Source organism: Lytechinus pictus, chromosome 3, assembly GCF_037042905.1.
Source record: "Lytechinus pictus isolate F3 Inbred chromosome 3, Lp3.0, whole genome shotgun sequence".
In the NCBI taxonomy this organism is placed as follows: Eukaryota; Metazoa; Echinodermata; class Echinoidea; order Temnopleuroida; family Toxopneustidae; genus Lytechinus; species Lytechinus pictus.
The window spans coordinates 81,897,914-81,921,461 of record NC_087247.1 but is presented as its reverse complement, the minus strand read 5'-3'; the positions used below and the strand labels follow the sequence as shown (position 1 = coordinate 81,921,461).

Below are 23,548 nucleotides of genomic sequence, written 5' to 3'. Positions count from 1 at the left end.
AAGATGAAAAAAAGCTCACAAAAGAGATATATCATGAATATATAAATAAATATGTGATTGAAAAATGACAGAAAAGAAATATAAGTAAATCCAAAGGGGGAAAAGACATCACTTTACACGTTATTTCATTTAACCACTGTAAGTGCCAAATTGATTGCCTGTAAGTGAAAATGAAATATAAAACACAGAATTCCTTCTTCGACTCATGCTTTGCAATTTTTGAATGATTGTTTTCATATTGACAAACCGAATCAAATGAAAGATAATCTGAATGATAAGTTTACTTTTAACAATGATGAAGAAAGAATCACAAAAATTGTTCAATTGAAAAATGGTGAAGCACGATTTGCTGGAATTTGCTTAATAATCTAATCGAAATTGGCCAGGAAAACCAATGATAAATACAAAGATTTGACAATCATAAAGCCATTATTTCTTTGCTTTAATCAGAAAATACTTCACAGATGTAATTATGATTATTCCATCTCAAATTACAGTTTGCCCCAAAACATTTCTTTGATGTGATATTGACAATAGTACTGATCACTTAATTTCAGGATTTAGACAATTTATTATTATCATTATTGATGTTATCGTTCAAAAGATACAGAAGACACTTTACAATTTTTAATTCTATGGCGAAGTATAATACATACTATATTTATTCTTTGTTCTCATTGACAAGCAAGGGGCAAATCGTATAACAAAAGTGAAACTCCATTGCTGTATAGATAAACAAAAATGTAAGTGTGAAATAAAGTGTGAAATAAAATGTAAATACTGTAGATGGATCCTATACAATACACAACAAATACTCCTATCATTTCCATTCTATGATGAAAAAGTATCCAGGTAGGATTTTCAAGAAACAGTGCCTCCCAATACTAGTAATTCGAATATTAAATGTTGCATACATTGTCTGACGAATGAACATTGAAAAATATTCTTCAAAAAGATTAATGTCAGGAAGAACTTTGGGGTTGCATTTCTTCATGTCATATTCTAACTGCTCATAAAGTCATGCATTATTTTATGAACAGTTTGATAAAAGACCACCTGGGACCATAAAATAAATACTATTATCACCTATGAAAGGCATTTTAGCAGATAAATAATGGTCATATTTCACTTGCTACTTTCAATTTGAGACAATAAATGGGGTTAACATTTGCCAGGTTGCCCTCCCTGTGCTTTGCCCATAGGAATGCTGCATAAACACAGAGGGAAATACTGGTCATATTTCTGCCAGTGCGCTTGCGCAGGAGATGCCGATCTTGATCACTTATTTCAGTAAAAAAAAAAAAAGCAGTCATTTCAAGACTGTTGGTTGAAAAGAATGCAGAGGTTGAGTGTGTTTTGGTCTCCCACAAATTTTATGTGAATGTAAGATGAGAACTTAAATTGCTTTGAATAGGATGTCATGTATCAATCAGAAGCAAATATTTTGAAAGATTTAATTGAAATGTCTTAGTGGATAGTACATTAGACAAAAGTATATGGTATAATGTTAACTGTTTTTTAATGGTTTCAAATATTTCAGAATGTTAAATGGTTTGAAGAGCTGGTTTTCCCACCTACATACTCTAAACATAATAGCAAAGTTAAAGTCAATCACCTTTGATAATTACAAGAGGTTTAATTTTTGGATTTAGGAATGACAAGACAACTATTTAGATTTAGGAATGAAAAGACAACTATTTGGATTTAGGAATGAAAAGACAACTATTAGAGATTGGAAAGCATCAGAGGTTAGAGATAGGGAAGGGGTACCTTTACAACAACTCAACTATGTAAAATGTAGTTGAGGTTACGTCCTTTGGGGAGGGTCCCTTTGTATGTCTCTTTTCCGTTTTATTCATATTTTTCTTTGTCCTTTTCGGCCGGCTCTAGGCGGGGCAAGTCGATGGTGACATCCTTCCATTTCTAACTCCATAGTATTTTCTCTACACCTATATAGATTCTTGCAATTTTATTTCTTTAAATGTAAAGGGTATTCAAGAGGAAAAGAAGAGAAGATGTATAATAATTGGTGTAAAGAAAACAAATGGAATGCCTCTGGTCGTATCACCTGCATCATGCGATTCAATACAGCAGCAGTACTGACTTTGAAAACTACTATAAAATAATTATTCACAAAAAACACCATTCATATAATGATACAATACTATGTTCATTGACGACATTTGACCTTGATCATGCGACCTAAGATTTGTCAGTGATATCTGACTACCCCTATATCCACATTTTATAAACTACATCTATAAACTTTGAAAGTTATGACAGCAATCTAATAATTACCTCCAAACTGGCCAAAGTCCTTTGACTTTGGTCATGTGACATGATATTCACACAGGATATTCAGTAATACTTGATTACTCTTATGTCCAAGTTTTATGAACTAGACCAACAAACTTTCAATGGTATGATGGTAATTCAACAAATACCCCCAACTTGGCCAAAGTTCATTGACCTTAAATGACCTTTGACCTTCATCATGTGACCTGAAACTCCCGCAGGATATTCAGTAATACTTGATTAACCTTATATCCAAGTTTCATGAACTACCGTAGGTCATATACTTGCCAAGTTATGATGTCATTTCAAACACTTAACCTTCGGTTAAGATTTGGTGTTGACGCCGCCGTCTGAAAAGCGGCGCCTATACATGTGGTCTCACTCTGCTATGCGCTCTGGTTGGAACCAGTGTGTGAACCAACGCATTGCAGATAATGCGTGGCACGGCAGTGCATACGCATTCCCAGCTGATCAAACCCAAGCACATGTATGTTTGCGCCATACATGATGCGATAGTGCGCGGTAACAATTTAGGTCACAATTGCTTAGCAAGGATTACTTCGCCAAGTTCGTGAATAACCCAACATCAGAAGTTTTGATATGCAAACAGGCTCATAAATTGTTCCAAATAATAGCTTAAATTACATATTATACAGCTGTTGGTAATAATAATAATATTCACTGGCTCTTCTTTAGGGAATGTCTTGCCATCAAAAGAATCATATTGCCCTCGTCTAAAGATTCAGGCCAATATGATTTTGTTAGCATACTTGATGTTCCCCTCAAGGCCAGTCCATGTTATATAATTATTTAAACTTTGCTATCCAATGGTATCCAATGTTATCATTATCACTAGGGTATTTATATAATATTGACTGGCCTTGAGGGGAACATCAAATATGTCACCCGCAACAGAATCAAATTGGCCCGAGTCTTTAGATGAGGGCAATATGGTTCTTTTATGGGCGACATATTTGATGTTTCCCGAAAGAAGAGCCAGTCATTATTATTATTACCTAAGGCTGTACCATGTGTAATTCAAGCTACTATTTGGAGCAAGTTATAAGCCTGTTTGCTCATCACTCTTTTTGATTTCAGGTTATTCATGACCTTAGCGAAGTTACCCTTAATAAGCCAATGTGACATAATTGTTACATTGCAGTCGTGCATCATGCATGGCGCGCACATACACTCAACGCGTAGAAATCTTGCGCTGCGCATTATCTACAAAGCGTTTGTTCATAAACTGGTTCCAGTCAGATTTCTCAAATACTGCAACTACTAGCGATCAAAATTGGCTCCTCCTGCGCAAGCGCACTAGCAGAAATATGGCCAATATTGCCCTCTGTTTTGTACAGGATTCCTATGGTCAAAGCCTGGGGAGGGCAACATGGCAAAGGTTTACCTCGTCGGTCTCGGATTGAAAGTAGCGAGCGAAATATGACTTTATTTATCTGCTAAAATACCTTGTATAGGTAATAATAACCAATGGACAGCAAAGGACCAAGGCCTGTTATTAATCTGATACTAGTATTAGGGTCCTACAAGTACATCATGGTAATTTGAATTGTCCATAGGAGCTTGTTATACCTCTGTCTTATAATCAACAAAATAGATAACTAAATATATATACCCAAATTAAATACATGTACAAAGTTAAAAATATAACTAAAATAACGTGTTCAAAGTGAAACTTGGCAGCAAACTATACATCTTAATGATATATCCAACAAAACCCTATCAATGGTGAGGGTGAAGGATTACAAGCAATTCAGATTGATTCTCAACTCAACACAAATTAACATCCTTTCCAGCCCAGGTCTCATATTTATATTCTTGTCAAATTTTTCTTAGTACCTAATCAGATCATTACTCACAGATGGACTTATAAACCAAACATTAATTTACTAAATTCATTGGATCTATAGTGCCATCCACTGAAAATGAGTTTCTTATGATCAGTATACATGTGTATGAGGATATTGTGTCATTGTCTCATGGGGAAAAAATAGTTACTTGCTTTTGAAACGTCTATACTTCAGAAATCAGGGGTTATGCTTGTCTATTTAGCACTATGTAGAGCATACAGGAAATATCTCAAATCAAGAAAAAAGTCAATTAAAAAAAATCAATGTTATTTCCCTCTGTTAGTGGACGACAGTAAAAAAGAACCATTAACATGATTGACCTCCATGATATTTGACCCCTCACTTGTGATCTCAAAACCCAATCTCATCAGCAGAACTCACTTCTTTTTTAATACATGGGCCAAGAATGAAGATTTTTTTTCAAACTCTTCAGTTTCATGCATTATTATAGCCACATATTTCCTTTAATAAGTGGAATGCCTCTGAAAGTCTTGCCACCATTGCATTATTCAATAGAGGAGAGCTTGCTTTGAAAACAAAGTAGATAATATGATTATTCACTAAAAAACGGCATTCATATAATTTTATAGTTCATTTACCTTCAATGACCTTTGACCTTGTTCATGTGACCTGAAACTTGTGCACATTGATGTTGTTTGAAGGTTTGCATGGTGGCATGTACAATCGCTTCAGGAGTCAAGACGGACAGTCAACCTGCCTGAAACGTCGAGTCTCTCTACTGCTTCTACTCATCATCTCTACTCACAGACTCAAGCCAGCATCTCCTCATCCACCCTACTACTCAAGCTGTTTTCAATTCATCAATCTCTTCTGGTTTACAGTCCTTTTCAGGACTACATTCAAGGAAAGAATACTCTACTCTCAAATTTCCACTTTCTCGCCAATCCATTTCCTTTTCTTCTTCTATACACTATTTCTATAACACTCCACATGGTGTACCGTAAACCACATCAGCGATTGTGCACATTGATCGGTGATACTTGATTACCCTTCCATGTATGTCCATGTTTCAGGCAAAAGGTCCATTTACTTTCAAAGTTATGAAGACATTAAAAAAAAAAAAAAAACGAAATGGTACAAGTTCATTGATCCTATTGGCCTTAATCATGTGACCAATAACTTAGGCAGAACAATCAGTGATATTTAATTACACTTATGTCCAAGTCCATTAACCAGATCCATAATCTGTCAAAGTTATGACATTTCGATAAAAAAATAAGCTCCACATGGTCAAAAGTTCATTGACCTTAAATGACATTTGATCTTAATCATGTGAGTGACCTATATGTAAAAATTATGCAAAATGATCAGTGACACTTGGTTATTCCTATGTCCAAGTCTCATGAACTAGATCCTTACAGTTTTAAAGTTATGCTAATATCTCAAAAACTTAACCTTTGTTGAAAAGCAAAACATGGTCAAATTTCATTGAGACATTGACCCTAAATGATCTTTGACCTTGGTCATGTTACCTGAAACTTATGCAAGATGATCAGTGATACTTACATGTATGTCATGACCCTTGAGTCCAAGTTTCATGAACAAGGTCGATATACTTTTTAAATTATGATGACATTTCAAAAACTTAATCCTTGTTATGAAATTCAATGTCGACACCGATGTCATCACCGTCGGAAAATCAGTGCCTACAGTCTCATTCTGGTGAGCAGATGAGACAAAAACACTTAAAGGTCAAGTCCACCCCAGAAAAATGTTGATTTGAATCAATAGAGAAAAATCAAACAAGAATAACGTTGAAAATTTCATCAAAATCGGATGTAAAATAGGAAAGTTATGACATTTTAAAGTTTCGCTTATTTTTCACAAAACAGTTATATGCACAACTCGACAACACACGAATGAGAGAGTCGATGATGTCCCTCACTCACAATTTCTTTTGTTTTTTATTGTTTGAATTATACAATATTTCAATTTTTACAGATTTGACAATAAGGACCAGCTTTACTGAACCATAAAATGTTAGAACAATTGTAATTCCCCATGTTCATGGAGGAAGAAAACTTGTTTCACCTTCCAATGAGGAGAAAATTAAAATATTTCATATATCATATAATAGAATACAAAAGAAATAGTGAGTGAGTGACGTCATCAGTCCCCTCATTTGCATACTGACCAGGATGTGCATATAACTGTTTTCCAAATTTAGCAAAACTTTAAAACGTCATAACTTTCCTATTTTGCATCCGATTTTGATGAAATTTTCAGTGTTATGCTTCTTGGATTTTTCTCTATTTGTTCAAATCAACTTTTTGTTGGGGTGGACTTGTCCTTTAAATTCACTCATCAGAAAGAACTCTAGGACTTTGTCATGTGATCAGAGTTGTGACAATGTGCATTTGCATAAAGAAAGGTCTAATTATGTTGTTTTCCAGATTGCAATTTCAAATATTGTATAGATGATTTTCATAGAAAAAAGTATTAGTGTTTAAACAGATAGGACCCCATAGCTTTACACCTTATTTTCATGTTATCTTGTGTTTGTTTACAGCTGATATGTTAGGCAAAGATGATTGTTTGATCTCAATGCAGATACGAGATTGGAAAGCTATGTAAAATAAGCAGCAAATAAGACTTAGCCAAAAGTAAGTTCTTGGGCTTTCAGTTTCATCAATTTAAGGAGGAAATACTTTTAATGCTACATTTCTGTGTGAATTTTTTGAAAATTGCATTGAATATTTGGATAACAATCAAATAATGTTTTTTACAGGATACAAAAGCACGTGATTCCATTCATATAGAATGACACAATATCATTCAGGCCATTGATAATCACCATGAATAAAAGCCCATCACTGAGAACACATTGAGAATTTATGACGCAAAAATACCCTCTTACATACACTTTTACCAAGACCTTCTGTAAACCAGGCGCCTGTAATATAAAGCTTGCTAGCAATCATTGTAGAACATTTTTAATGATTGATTGCAGTGACTACAATGTACAATCAACACTTAATGACACCGTATCTGAACTGTAGGAACAATCAGTCATCTGCTCTCAATGAATTTAGATGGAAGATGATATAGATGTACTATACCAGATTTTCCACCAGCTAGAAACCACTTGCAAGATGCTTTATTTGGACTCCATTGCAACTGAAATACAAACAAAAATAAAAAACAATATAAATTTCAAGTAGGCACTACCCGTTTTTTAAACTGACAATTCATCAAATACAAGATACATAAATGAGAATTGAATCGCAGGCTAGGTATGGAAGTCTGAAAAGTCTTGAAGATTTCCTCATAAGTTCCCCATTTAATGAAGTGCCAAACAGACCTCCAAAATTGTATACTGAACACTATATTAGTGCTCATTTAAGTTGATTTAGGCCAATCGAATGCACATTTACAATGCAGATTGTTCTGCTAATGCACAGAGTCCCCCCATTTGGCTGGCTTGCAGCTAAGCCACAGTTGCAATGCACCACAAGCTTGATACAAATATTTTTTGCTGAAAATTGTGTTGAAAGTTGTATATGAAACATGATTAGAGATTTGTTGAATGATGTTCAAGTTTTGCTGTTGTGTCACTTAATTTCGGATATTTTTCTTGCACCTTTGCTGCTTTTCATTTTGTTTTTCACTTTCAAATATTTTCTTATTTTCATATCCACATCTTTTCTGCACAAGTACTACAAGAGGGATGTACCCTAATAGAACAAGGAGGAGGATTTGTAGCTTTCTCTCTTATCTTGAATTGTCTTTTTCCCTGGAAAGGAGAGGGGGGGGGGGCTATTCTAGTAACAGTATTTTTATTTATTATATTTTTAAAAATCTCTTACTTTGTATATTATCAAATAAGAAGTCCACTCCAACAGTAAGCTGATTAACAACAATAAGACAAACAAAATGCTAAAACTGAGGGAAACAATGACATCACTCACTCACTATTCCTTGACATAGAGTATTTTATAAAATATGAATTGTTTCAATACTATCAATATAATTTGAAACAAAGACTGATTACTCCTGGAACATATGAAATTGTCACTTGCGCAATTAGGTGTCATAAGAAAGTCTTGCATGTAAACTTTATGGTTGACCTGAAAATGACCTTTGACCTTACCATGTGACCTCCGACTGCAGCATAACATGCAGGTCCCCAAAGTCCATCTACCATCCAAGTTTAGTTGAAAAGTGACTTATGTTTGCGGAAATAGGTGTCATAAGAGAGTCTTGCATGTAAACTTTAACGTTGACCTGAAAATGACCTTTGACCTTACCATGTGACCTCAGACTAGAGCATAGCATGCAGGTCCCCCAAGTCCATCTACCATCCAAATTTAGTTGAAAAGTGACTTATGGTTGCGGAGATAGGTGTCATAAGAGAGTCTTGCATGTAAACTTTAACGTTGACCTGAAAATGACCTTTGACCTTACCATGTGACCTCAGACTAAAGCATAACATGCAGGTCCCCCAAGTCCATATACCATCCAAGTTTGGTTGAAAAGTGACTTACGGTTGTGGAGTTATCTGTCATAAGATTTGTGACGGACGGACGACATTTGGATCCCTAAGTCTCGCCTTCACCTCTGGTGAGCAAGACAAAAAGTAAAATGAGAGGAACAATTTAAATTAAGTTTCATCAAAATCCGTTAAGAAATAAGAAAGTTATGTACATTTATAACGTTTTGTTGTACATTCTATGGGGATCCTCAAATTGGCAAACGTGCTTCAAAATGGCTGATTTTTTGGACAACTCTCTATTTGTTTTGTACGCAAATTTTCTGATTTTCCCCTTTACATATTTCACATTATCTCATTCAGATATCTTGACATACATGTAGGTGGTGTGAATTATATTTTCCCCTGACATATGTTGTGCTCAGAAGAAGGCAAGATGCAATTTGAAAGATAATGGAGAAAAATCTAAAAATTTGTGTACAATAAAATGGAGAGTTGTCCACAAAATCAGCCATTTTAAAGCACGTTTGCCAATCTGAGGATCCCCATAGAAAGTACAACAAGAGTTTTCAAACTTCCATAACTCGCTTATTCTATAACCGATTTTGATAAAACAAGTTTTAGATTGCTCCTCTCATTTGATTCTTTCTGATAAGATGGAATTTCTCCTTGTATTTTGGTTTCCTTTAATAAACCAAGTACAATAAAAATTGACGCCGAAATAAAGATATGAGAGCAAATTGAAAAAAAATTTGAATAAAAAAAGAATGGAAATGACCTCAATCATTAGAACTTTTGATCCCAAGATAACCTTTGACCCTATCATCCTCATGAGCGCACACAAGTCGTATTACCTATTAAAGGATCATATGTACCAAGTATGTACAATATTGATTCACAAATAAAGAAATGAGAGCAAGTTGAACAAAAACATTTTTGTAACAGACTAGCAGACCAACAGACCAACAGGAAAAGTGTTAACTAGGTCTCTACCAAACTGTATTAGACTAGCAGACCAACGGGAAAAGTGTTAATTACATGTAGGTCTCTGCCAAATTGAATTAGACTAGCAGACCAACGGGAAAAGTGTTGACTAGGTCTCTGCCGAACTGAATTAGACTTGCAGACCAACGGGAAAAGTGTTGACTAGGTCTCTGCCAAACTGAATTAGACTAGCAGACCAACGGGAAAAGTGTTAACTAGGTCTCTGCCAAACTGTTCAGGTGAGACAGAAAGGAGCTAATTCCACTTTTGACCAAAAATTTATTTTAATGTCAAATATGCTTTAATATCTCAGACATGAACATCAAGGGATTTGTTCATTAATCAAATTATTTCTATTAATTCATTTATTGAACTATCTAAACATTAAGGTTTGCATTAAATACATGTGTCTCACTTATAACCTTGTCTTTAATCATTTTGGTTCATATTTCATCATCTTTGGTGTAGGAATGGGACCAATATTACTACATATAAATCACCACTAATTATAACAGGAGACATTGCAACCATGTACATGTACCTTGTAGATGACATCCTTGTTGATGCATACATCAGAGAGATCATTACTAGATGGACTCCTGACCAACATTTTCTGTACCAAAGAACACATGGTGAAATGATTAGTAATGCAAATTTTCTTATTCTGAGTCTCAGGAAAAGCTTAAAGACTCGGACCGGACCAAAAAGTGAAAATGACTGATCATATATGCCAATCAAAAGCTCTTAAACTCGTAAACACTGCCATGCAAGCTTTGTGCATTTTCAAACAGGCATCATATTCCCCTCTGAAAAAAAAATTTGAAAATTAGCGAAGGGTCGCTAAGTCACCGCCGAAGTCTGAGGCACCCCGTTCGGAGTTGAAAGGTCTTGCATAGAAAAGAAATCTAAAGTGAGTTTTCAAAGCGAGTCTGCATGACAGTTTTATCACTTGACTTTAAGAAGCAGTAAAAACAGCATGATAATGTTCTTGGGCATAGGAATTCACATTTAAATAACAATATAAAAAAATAATAAGATTTTTTATAATTTTTTTTTAATCTACAAAATTATTTAAAAATCAGAATTCTAATTTTAATCTGGAGAATATCATGCCTGTTCAAAGCTTACATGTACAAGCCGAGTATTTTTCTTAAAGGGGAAGTTCACCCTTACAAAAACTTTCATGTAAAATAGCAGAAAAAATGATTTAGATATTGGTGAAGGTTTGAGGAAAATCCATTAAAGATTAAAAAAAGTTATTAGAATGTCAAGTTTTTGATTTGTGACATCATAAATGAGCAGCTGCCCCATATGTAAATATAAAATGCATAAATTGCTTTTTTAAATGGTTTGTGATGACTTATTTTTTAGTTTCTTTTTAGGAGTGGGTAAAAATGATTTGTCTATTGATATACTGAAGGTACACTAAAAACCCTTTGATTCATTGATTTTTTACCATGCAATATGTAGAAAAGCTGCTTGTATATGACGTCACAAATCAAATAATCAAAATTCTAATAATTTTTCATTCTTTGAGTGATTTCCTCAAACCTTCAGCACTATTTTTTTTAAATAGTTTTTCTGCTATTTCTACAATAAACTTTATGTCAGGGTGATCTTCCCCTTTAACCCTAAAAGGACTAGGTGCCATCATGCCCCCCCCCCAACACTTTGCATGATGATTTTGCCGGAACGCACAAAGGTGACAACACAAAATTTACTTTGAAGTCTCGCGCAACTTTTAAGACCAAATTTGTGACATACACATATAATGTCGAGGCACCACCTGACTTTTTACGAGCCAATGTCATACCGAAAATGACACATTTTTATACTTTGTGTACAAAATCAGTGGGAATTAAAATTGGTAAAAGGGTAATTATTTCATTCTAATTGGTCTGCTTAATTAACTTAATAGGGTTAAATGTAGTTGTTAAATGGCCTGTGATAATTTCCATTGAAAACAAGAGTGTCACTGGGGCGGGCACATGATACGCCCATCTGTAACATGCAAAATGGAGTAATTAGTCAAGCAAGAAAAGTGGAAGGTTGCGACTTGACCTCTGACCTTTTGACCTCAAAATCAATAGGCTTCCTGGGATCCATGCCAATATCATACACACCAAACTATATGAACCTAGGTTAAGTTAAACTGAAGTTATCACATTTACAAGGACTTCAGAAGGGTAAGATTAAAGCAGGTCGCTGTGACCTTGACCATTTGACATCAAAATCAATAGGCTTCCTGGGATCCATGCTAGTACATGTATCATACACACCAAATTATGAGCCTAGGTTACGTTAAACTGAAGCTATCACGTTTACAAAGAAAAGTTAACGGACAAACAGACAGACGGACATCGACATGATACCATAATATGTCCCATAGAATGGGCGTATAAAAAAGAAAAACAAAAGACAAAAAAACAAAGAAATACATATTAGGGTTTCACTACAAAATCAAGGCCATTTTGTTTCTAAGAAATTTGACAAGCAATAAAAAAAGTGTTTCTGTATAAAATGTTGCTTGTTTCAGTTACATTTCACCAAATTATCACACATACCAAAATTGTGATCCTATCATGGGAAAATACTGTAATACATGCAGCACTCAAAAAGAAGATCTTCAGCTACCCCAGCTTCCTAGAGCCATGATGAAGCCTATTGCTGAAATCTGTTAATAAGATTATTTTCTTTAGCAAAATGCTCAGCTGTGAAGAGGTGAATATGCATAAAGCTTAATAATACACTGTTGTTCTATGTAGCATATAATATATTTCCTATCTGTCAATTTCCCTTTTAGTTTCAGTCTAGGCATAGACCTATGAGAGGACATTCATCGATTTATAGTTATATTCATCGATTTGTTATATTTAGTATTTGTATAATTATCTATATTGGTATGTATTTATGTAATTGTTTGTAACTGATGATGGTTGAATAAATAAATTGATATAGTTAATAAATTCATGAACATGTGACTGTCATTCTTTTCATATCTATCTATTGTGATCCTATCATGATCACTGTCAATAAGGCCATGAAGCATTCTATTATTAGACATTGAAATTGCACATAATGAATGTGCAGACAAAAACTAGAGATGCTCGGCGGGTCGTGTAGCCGAGCACATGTATCCCCCGAACCCACCGCGTCATCCGTCATTGCGATATATAGAGCTCACACAGAAATTTGACAAATAAATACAATTATCATGGCGGCAATGACCCTAGCATGCAGGTCCCCCAAGCCCATCTACCATCTAAGTGTGGTTGAAAAGTGACTTATGGTTGCGAAGAAAGAGAGTCTTGCATGTAAACTTCATCGTTGACCTGAAAATGACCTTTGACCTTACCATGTGACCTCTCACTGCAGCATAACATGCAGGTACCCTAAATCCATCTACCATCCAAGTTTGGTTGAAAAGTGACTTACGGTTGCAGAGTTAGGTGTCAGAAGAGAGTCTTGCATGTAAACTTTAAAGTTGACCTGAAAATGACCTTTGACCTTACCATGTGACCTCTGACTGCAGCATAACATGCAGGTTCCCCAAGTCCATCTACCATCCAAGTTTGGTTGAAAGGCGACGTACGGTTGCGGAGTTAGGTGTCATGAGAGAGTCTTGCATGTAAACTTTAATGTTGACCTGAAAATGACCTTTGACCTTACCACGTGACCTCCGCCCACACCAAAATCGATAGGCGGCTTCGCTATACCATACTAACCTTCATGCCAAATTTGAAGATGATCGGAGAAGAAATGCGGCTGATAGAGCGCTCACAAGGAAATCTCTGCGGCGGACGCGGCGCGACGAGGCCAAATCCATAGTATCCTCCGAACTCTGTTCCGGGGATACAATAAATTACTTAAATGCTGGAAAATCAATGTGAAGTTCTGGTTTGCATCTGCTAATCTTCAATTCCATTAGTTTTAATTTGGGAAATTAATGCAAATTTCAAGATAGAGGCTGAATTGTAATGGGTTGGTTATAATCCCATTTTTTAGGTTTCCTCAAAATATTCCAAAGAAAGTTTACAAAGAAAGTACTAGACTCAGCATTATTATTAAGGTCATTATGTGTACCGTGCAAAAGTGTGAAAATTACAATTTTTTATCACAGAAAATTGTCTGCTTAATTTTGATATGCTAAGTATGAAGCATGTTGATTGAAAAGTATATCATGATACAGGGCATCAGCTAATACATGACAAACAAATGCAAAAGACTAGGAAAAAAGGTTCCATTGTTAGTGATTAGTTACGCTTAATTAGTAGTTATTGTCAAAACACCTGTATTTCGTCATTCAGATAATCAGGACATGGTGACTATTATTGCATCGAAAGAAGGCTTGGGTTAATCATCCATTTCTTATAGGTCCATGGTCTGGCTCTTTAAAAGCTCTCTTTATTTTCTGGCAATTCCCCAAAATGTGTTGATCAGTATTCTAATTCATTGCATGTTTAAATATGTGTATGTAAAAACTGGTTTGGTGTGGATGATATTAAATAACATGTTTTTGTGGGTGGATTTTGGGATTTTACATAAAATCTTTTTTCATTGCAATCCAAATAAATATAAAAACTGTATTTTATTATTTTGTGTATAGATCCATTTTTAAAACATGGAATAGATTCAAAACTTAAAGGGATTGTCCGGGCTGGCAATATCTATAACTAAATAAATAGAGTAAAATTTACAAAGCAGAATCCTGTCAATTTTCCTCTATTTTTTATAAATATTTCAAGCCTGGACCATCCCTTTAAGGATAGGCTATATTCTTTCTTTATAGCTTCCTGATACACAATCAATAAATAAAATAAAACAAATAAAAAAGTGTTCAAGGGGCCTTCTATTTTAGAATAATGAAAACATTAGAGAGATAAGACACTAAATATTATCAAAATATTTTCAAAAAGAATAAATGAATATTGTAAATGTGACTGTTGCTTCAGCTTTTTGAAGCTTAAATGTTTGATGATACACCTACTAACCTTGAGCTTGACTTTGTGATTCCCTGGCCACTGTTTAGACATTTTACAGATTTCAATCTTGCCCGAGTTATCAGTCACTGCAAGACAGTTTAACCATTCAGAGTAAGCCACATCCTAATGGGATAAAAATGCATTAACTTGTTAGTGTTAAATCATTCATTCAATCATATTTTGATTATGAAACGTACACTGAAACTGAGGCAATCCCAAAATAGAAGATGACATTTCATCAACTTAATGTATGTCTCTGAGAGGGCATACTTCAAAGAGAAAGATTTTTAATGAATCTAATTTACATCAATTATATCCTAACAAGGCGATGTTGTGTCTTGCCCACTTGTGAAACTAGAAAAATGATTTGCGAGGGCACGTAACAGAATAGTATCAAATGTTCATTGTAAAATAACTGCGATGGAATAACATTTGTCATAAGAGAGTCTTGCACGTAAACTTTAACATTGACCTGAAAATAGCCTTTGACCTTACCATGTGACCTCTGACTGCACCATAACATGCAGGTCTCCCAAGTACAACTACAATCCAAGTTCGGTTGAAAAGTGATTTTAAACAGACCAAAAGACTCAAGGACCAACAGGAAAGTGATTGCTATGTCTCTGCCGAACTTCATTCAGGCGAGACAAATTTAAATATGTGTTCTGACTGCAAAATAAATCATCCTACATGTATGCATGATTTTGTTCATGTTTCTTCTTCTCCTAATTATCAATAGTATTGTTATTTTTGTTATTGTTCTTCTTATTATAATAATATCTTCTTTATTTTTAATTAAAAAGCACAATTATAATTATTCTATGAATAGTGGTAATGTAGTTGATTAGACGTGTCAATGGAAAGCTATATCATGATTTTCTATAGGAATACATGTAACATACATAAAATTTAAACCCATTACAAGTTACGTATAGAAATATTGGAATGGTCTGCAGACTTAACATCTACAATATAATTAGAATATCTCTCTACATCAATACACAAAACACTATATTAAAGAAAATTGGGATACTCACAGTGACATGACACTGTTGAGAAAATATCTGGGCTGCTGGATTATTGGCAGTAGATCCTTCTTGAAGAACACTATAAATAACAAAGATTTCAAATTAATCAAATAAAACACTTTGAACAAAGATCTAAAATTAATCATAATGCTTTATAATAATAATGTGACTTATAAAGCACCAAATCCACTCTGTAGAGTGCTCAAGGGTGCTTTATATAACAAAGATTTAAGGTTAATTATAAAAAAACACTTTAAACAAAGATCTGAAATCAGTCACATAAAACACCATAAATTACAAAAAAGGATCTTTTGAAAACTATGTCCTTTGCAGAGTTCATAAACCCAAATATTCTAGAAATGTTTTTCTCTTTAATTTATTTCAGCTCCTGCTTGGTAAACACTATGGCCAATATTCTGAAGTCGGATTAAACTTAGACCATGGTCTAACTCTGTGCTAAAATTATAGGAAAAGCTAAAAGTTGTTTATACTGTATATTTCTTATGTTTACTAATTTGTTTCCTTTTGCTTTCATAATGAACAAAAATACTTCAGTTATCATTCCCAGACAATTATGAACAATTCAGGTGTCATACATGTATGAGTTATCATATTGAATGTGTACTGTAAGGGATTTGTGCTCCAATTGGCTCTCCATGGTCAAACCACAACTTTAAACCAGGGTTCAGAATATGGGCCTATATTTTAAGTCAGTGTGGAAATGTAAAATCTACTTTTTACCAATTTTGTAAATATCTTTTGTATTTTAATGCATGGACCTATTACGAATGGACATTCAACGAATCCCCTCCTTTGACCCAAAGACCGTCGCCGCTAATCCTTTTATAAACAGAGCGCTGGCAGCTGACACCCATCAAGCCGGTCGTAAAACACGCTCTCACTGATGGACAGCGGAAATCAATTGTACGCTGCTCCTACCCATTGCGATGTTGTTCGTTCACTTTATCAAAAGCAACGCACAGCAGCGAACGTTAGCGCTATGAAAATGATAGCAGAAACAAGAAAACAGGCGTGCATAAACGTATTTTTTACGTACATCGCTAACAACCGGAAATGAAATGCATTGACATCACCTTGCAGATCCGTATATCTACGGCAAAAAAGTAGTTGAAATTCGACGAAAAAATCTGCGGAAAAACGTTAAAATTTCATCTTTTTCGGACAGTATTGATGTCGATAGTAGCGCTTACCTTCGGTCAGAAGTTGATTTTCATTTGGGCATAAAATTCCACAGGATTGATGAAATTGAACGGGATTTTTTTTTGATGGACAGACGACAATCGCACATTATAGACAGCCTAAAATAATGTACTGAAAAACCGGATATGAATTACGCATTGCATTCTAGGTAATGTAGGGACTTTCCCTATTGGCAATCGGGGCTACAACATGACCGTCTTTGGTCGAAAGAGGGCCAGTGATCAATCGGTGACGATCATCGGCCGAAAGGAGCTTGTGTAAACAATCGCCCCGGGTGGTCGTCGTAAAAACCGCGTAAAGAGAAAGTTAAGGGTTAGACAGCAATTTTGACAGCTGGAAACAGGTGGTGGTCATAAAATGCTCTCGTTGAATGTCCATTCGTAATAGGTCCATGTTTAAAGCAAGTCATTGCACAAATATAGGAATATTCACATAACAGGCTGGAAAATAAACAGCATTCTGAATGCTAAAGAGATTATTAAGAAAAGAGGTTTCATTTTTAGGCAAAGTGCCAGCATTTGATGTGTAATTTTGCATCATTTTCCATTAATTGCTTTCTGTATTTGTTGTGTGCAATGTAAACAAGGTCTCTTCCTTCCAAGGAACTTCAGTCCTAGAAATTCACACCTGGTTTAGAAAATTTGTATGTCACACCTGTTTTTCACACATGGATGTTGTTTTCTTAATGATCCATTACTTATTGTGAATGATCATATCCCCAACATGCGCAGCTCATATATGACATCGTAAACAAAATCACAAACATGCCGTATTGCTTGCTCGCCTTGGCTGAGAGAGTAGATCTATGCACGTGTTGCACAGCTCTCAATCAGCAGATGGTTTGTTTGCAATGACAAACAAGCATGCATACAAGCTTCGCATGTTGGAGATAATCTTTTACATCTAAATTTAATTTACCTCAAAGTTTTCCTTCAAAAAAGGTTTTATCGTAATTTAAAAAATAATACGAGATGTCACTATATTTTTATATAGATAAATAATTCCCCAAGTTTCGTAATTTTGTCAAATTAATGAGATAAAAATTACATCTGACAGAACGAGTGACAATCTATCCCAGCCACATGAAGTTTATCGTCGGTGCATATCGTCTGCTGCTATTCGTTGAGTTGATTTGCCTTCAGGTTCGGATTACATTCACTTGTTTGTAAGTACAGTTTTATCATTATTTTCCTTCTTCATAGTCACAGAGGTAAGAGACTCTGTCTGGACAGTGTGGTAATTCATTTTCATGAGTTCAATTTGGCCCGCGCGGTGTAGCTAGCACTTAGCAGCTGCATGAGTTGGTAGTGAATCAGCATGTGATCGTGTTGCAAGTTGAATTGTCCGACTCATCATCATCGGCGTAATTCCCCCAATTTACCCCCAACTACGTCACTTTGTTGTTCACTTCATCATCATTCTCTTCATCTTCAAAACCATCAATTTGAAAATCCAAATCTAGATAAAATTCTGGGTTTTCTTTCATTTCGGGATCGAAGTATTCAGTGGAGAAAACGTACCCTCGCAACAGGTTTTGCATGCAAGTGGAGCTTCACGTTGGAGAGCCAATCACGCCTCTCGTACAGAGTGACGTCATAAAAAAATCCCCAATTTCGCGGATGTAATTCTGCGTGTTTGAAGCATTCAGAGAGAGAACTTTAAACTATCAATTAACTGAGTTCCATCGGTCTCCATGATAAATGATGTACATCATCGTGTTCTCCTTATTTTCTCCTTTAATTTGATATATGATTCTCCATTTTTACGATTTTCAATATATTTCTACTTTAATGATCCATTACTTATTGTGAATGTTTTGTGTACTTGAACAAGTTCAACACATCTGGCTGTCTCTCTTGCATTATGCAGTGATGCTAGAGGCAAATAGTCCCAGGGCCTGAACTTTTTTTGGAAGGTAAATTATGTGCGCGAAGCGCACATGACGAGCGCGAAGTCCCATTAGGCCGGGGTCCAGGGCCCGCCCAAGGCCCGGCAAGGGCCCTGGAAGCTCTAGGGTTCTAAATGGTCTCTGATGCAATCTGAGCCTATTTTAGGGATCATTTTCCCAAAAATTTAGCTCTACTTTTGGGCATTTTTTTATGTTGCAGAGCCTCAACTTACAATTAATTCACAAAAATATTTATGTCTTGATGAAGTACAAGAACATAACTATTGTCAATAGTCAATACATCGTGCTTTACCAGCGACATCGATTTTGCGAAAATAATCCAAGAGAAACGTTCCACTGTTGTCTTTGTTCTCCGACCACTTCCACTGGAATTTGTTCTTTATCCCACTCCTCTTTCAACATCCATACTTGTTGAAAAATTGTGATTAAATCCACAATCGAAACGGAGAATCAGCTCAGAATAACAACGTGAATTGAACGGGAGCGCGAAAACACCGTTTACGGCCGGTGTAGGCATACTCATCGCGCAGCGAATGCATAGCCATGCAGCCCATGCCACTTATCGCATTGCTATTACACTAGACTCAAATACAGTAGTTTTCTCAAAATTCAAAGTTACGTTCACAATCTATACACGTTATAATGTCACATACATACAGTGCAGTCTAGCGTAATGCGACCATATACACACACACACGCACACAAAAAACTTGATTAAAACTAGCGTTTAACTGACCGGCTCGTACGAGTCTAATTCCATTATATCACAGGATTTTTTTCTTGCACAATAGCTTAGGTACATATAACAGCCGTACGGAGCATAGACTTCTCCTAGACTTCTCACTGAACGGCCGGATCTGGCCGTTGACAGTTCTGTCCGGCCTGAGAAAACTCGACCAGCCGGAACTTAAGGTCGGAAAAATGAAAAAGCCGGAATTCCGGCTATAGCCGGAACTCTGGCATCCCTGATTATGCAATTCAATGTAGCAGCACCGTTGAATTTGAAAACAATTAAGATGAAGAATTATTTTAAGAAACAATATTCCCTTGACCCTAAATGACCTATGACCATGTCTTGACCATATGACCAGACACTCATGCAAAATGATCAGTAATACTTGAGTACCCTTATGTTTAAGTTTCGCATAAGTTATGATATGATTTTAAAACTTAACCATGCGGCCAGTCGAGTAATTTCAAATCAAATTTAGCAATGTGTCTGCTCATAATATCCGAACAGAGGCAGTGAAATGTAACTATCATTACAAAAGCATATTTCCTATTGTATCTGGCCAGTAAGTCTATAGTTAGGTAGGAATCTTTTGTCAACAATCTGCAAGACAAATCCAATGAAGAACATGTCTAACATATTTCATCCTTGCGGCATCAAAGTCACTTTTAAGAAATTGTGTTGGATGATCCTCCATCTCCTTTGATTTGCTCTTTATTTCAATTGGGGACCAGTTTTTAAACTTTCAAGAAAGAAATTGAATTTCTTTACAAAGAGTTATAAGTTTCCTTATAAAGTGAATATCCTTACATTCTTGGCAGAGAGACATCCTCTTTAGTAAGAACTGCATTATACTGAGAAAGCCATTGACAAGTTTGTGGAGGATTGCGAAATAGACGACTGCATATAGGTATCCCTGGTTGATGAATATCCCAGAATTCCATCATCCTATTGCGGCTACTGCTGCACATGAAACTATTGTCTACAATCAAACATAAATGATATACAATCAATCTTTACTAATCCTATTTCTACCAGTGATACACATACATAAACTGCATTGATTCCTCGTAATGATTCTTTAATCCAAGTTCAATATTATTCCATCAGCATCTCACCATATTTCACACAGACTGTAAAAACTCTATTATACACACACAAACACTGATATGCCACAGCTTTTGATGGTAATTGGATTACTTCAAACGCTTAATGAAATAAAGTGTCAAAAGTATCAAAGTTGTGTCTGTACTTGCAGACTTAGCAATTTACCCCTTAAAACAGTTCATATTAGCATAAGAAAAGAGTACCTTCCATATTTTTTTTATTGCATTGTCATGTCAGAAACATTATTTCTCCTACAAAAATGGTAATGAATTGAAAGAATAGAACTTACCGGCAGGGGAGAATGAGATGGTCAAAACAGGTCCATTATGAGCAGTGAAGACTTGAATTGGATGAAGAGTGATTGAGTCATCTATCTTTGATTGTCTCACAAGGAACGATGATTGAAATCCTATATTCCATATAGCAATTGCTCCTATTAAAAGATTGATTGTTGTAAAGAAGAAATTAATCAATAGCAAGCAACTCCTCTATCAAAAATCTTTGATAAAAAAGGTTCTCTTCAACACCATAAATGTGAGGAAGTAGATATATAGACAAGGAATACAAAATTATTGCTATTTTGAAATGACATCAATAACACTATTTACATTTCATAATCACAATTTAAAATGTGATTTCATGTATGTGTTTCAGCTAAAATTCATTAAAGGAGAATGAAACCTTCAGAACAAGATAGCTTGTGTGAAAACAGAAAAATCAAAGAAACAGATCAACAAAAAGTTTGAGAAAAATCGGATAAATAATGAGAAAGTCATGAGCATATGAATATTGCGATCACTAATGCTATGGAGATTGTCTAATTGGCAATGCAACAAAGATGTGTGATGTCATTTGTGAACAACTCTGCCCATTACATTAGTATAGATTTCAACTAAAATTACTCTTTTATCACATCTATCAGGAAATCATGAATTCTTTCTCTAGGAGGGCATGTAATACAGATTTTTAAAGAATACATCATGGATAAAGAGTTTGTATCACCATAAGAAAAAGCAAATAGAGACATTTTGGGGGTATTTTATAGTCCATCAAAGGGACAGTTGTTCACATGTGACATCACACATCCTTGTCGCATTGCCAATGAGAGGATCTCCATAGCATAAGTGATTGCAATAGTCAAATGCTCATAACTTTCTCATTGTTTGTCCGATTTTTCTCAAACTTTTGTTGATCTGTTTCTTTGATTTTTCTGTTTTGACACAAGCCTACTTATTCCAAAGGTTTCATTCCCCTTTAATGTGTGATTATTTTTACTTTTATTAAGAACAGTCTTTTATTTGATGTGCTGCTATTTATGGTTGAAATAATGTCACAAATAAAAAAAAACACAGAGAAATACGAAAGAAATAAAAAAACATTAAAACACATTGGAAATTTATTTTGGTACCAATATTTTTTCATTTACAACTGTTATGAGTGCTATAAGGAATAATCAAACCCAAAATTAGCATTCTAGAAACTTTATTTTGTGATTTTGTGAAAAAAGTATTATTTCATAATTAATTCATAAGAAAAAATTATATATGAAATGAGTTGAATATAATATAACTATGCAACTATGTACATTACATTATTCTCGACCATCGTGCAAATTTTGTTACGATCCAAGGCCGAGATCCCCCCCCCCCTCCCCAATAGCAACAAGGTTAAAAATACCCAGGAAGTATTAGGGTTAAGTTAATTTTGGATTTCTGCTTAGCTGTACCAACTATTAGCAACACAGTTATACTATCATTTAGCATGAGCCTATTCTCCAGTATTCAACAACCACATACATAGTCAATACATGTTTTTAGAAGTTCCTTATTGAGCATGTTTAGTAGTAGCTGTGTGTCATCAGTAGGGCAGTGACATATCTCAGTAAAGCCTGTTTGAACGTGCAGACGTGCTGTTGCCGAGCTCCTGGAACAGATATTTTCTATCAACATCTGCCAAATCACCACATTTCAAGTATCCGCAAGTATTAAGTGTATTTTAAGATTGTAGGACTTATTACTGCTTGGATAGGGGGTCAAAAAGGGTCCCCGACAAAGTTCACCAGAAAAAAACAACAGTTTCGAAAAACAAAAAAAATACATTAGAATTTTTTGAAAAATGAAATTATAAGAAATTAATTATATTTTGGCGATTTTTGAAAGAAAAGTAAAATTTATACTTTAACAAAAAATTAGCATTCTACTAGCTATATAAAGTGAGTTCAAAAAACATACACAAATACAAACGCAGGGCAAATTTCACACCCTTATTGGCATAATTAATTAATGAAAATATTCATTAATTTTTTGAAAAAATTTCTATAGTTTACATCCAGCTCTACACGCGGTGATCACGGAATCAGTGGCCGAGATCTGAAGGGGGAGTCAAATTGACCCCCCCCCCCTCTGTATATCCTGGTCTGAAATAGACCAATTATTTTTTTTTTAAAGGGATAAATAATCTATATACTTTATCAATTAAGGGGTGATTTTAAAAACTTACCCGATGAAAAGCCAGCAGCTAATTTAAAATGTGGTTTTCTTTGCTGCCAATCAAGACATAAGCATTGCCCAAATGAACTGTCTGCATTCTTCTTCTCCATGCCTGGTGACAGCACTAGACTTGGGACAGGTTTACACACTATTGTTGGAAATATAATAAGTACAGGTTTAAACACTATTGTTGGGAAATATAGCCATAAATAAGTACAGGTTTACACACTATTGTTGGGGAATAATAACCATTAGAGGTTTACACACTTTTGTTAGGAAATATAACCATTACAGGTTTACACACTATTGGGAAATATAACCATTACAGGTTTACACACTATTGGGAAATATAACAATAATAAGTACAGGTTTACACACACTGTTGGGCAATATAACCATTTCATACAGGTTTACACACTACTGTTGGATAATATAACTATTACAGGTTTACACACTATTGGGAAATATAACCATAATAAGTACAG

At 35.0% G+C, this 23,548-nt stretch overlaps 1 protein-coding gene across 3 annotated transcripts; it reads right to left on the bottom strand.

Moving 5' to 3' along the window:
• Positions 1 to 410: 410 nt before the first annotated feature.
• On the bottom strand, positions 411 to 23,238 carry LOC129256616 (general transcription factor 3C polypeptide 2-like). 3 transcript variants are annotated; one of them, XR_010293226.1, is made up of 8 exons: positions 23,074 to 23,237; positions 20,864 to 21,007; positions 20,278 to 20,449; positions 15,617 to 15,686; positions 14,589 to 14,702; positions 10,139 to 10,210; positions 8,669 to 8,741; positions 7,228 to 7,301 (listed from the first exon to the last, which is right to left on the bottom strand). XR_010293226.1 is itself a non-coding variant. In XM_054894776.2 (7 exons), exons 1-7 carry the CDS (start codon positions 23,171 to 23,173, stop codon positions 7,194 to 7,196), a joined length of 780 nt encoding a protein of 259 aa, XP_054750751.1. In that variant the 5' UTR covers positions 23,174 to 23,237; the 3' UTR covers positions 411 to 7,193. The 3 variants fall into 3 exon arrangements, 2 of the variants coding, with proteins under 2 accessions (XP_054750751.1, XP_063953880.1); XM_054894776.2 differs by lacking the exon at positions 8,669 to 8,741 and having other exon boundaries at positions 411 to 7,301; XM_064097810.1 differs by lacking the exons at positions 8,669 to 8,741; positions 10,139 to 10,210 and having other exon boundaries at positions 411 to 7,301; positions 23,074 to 23,238.
• Positions 23,239 to 23,548: the final 310 nt, after the last annotated feature.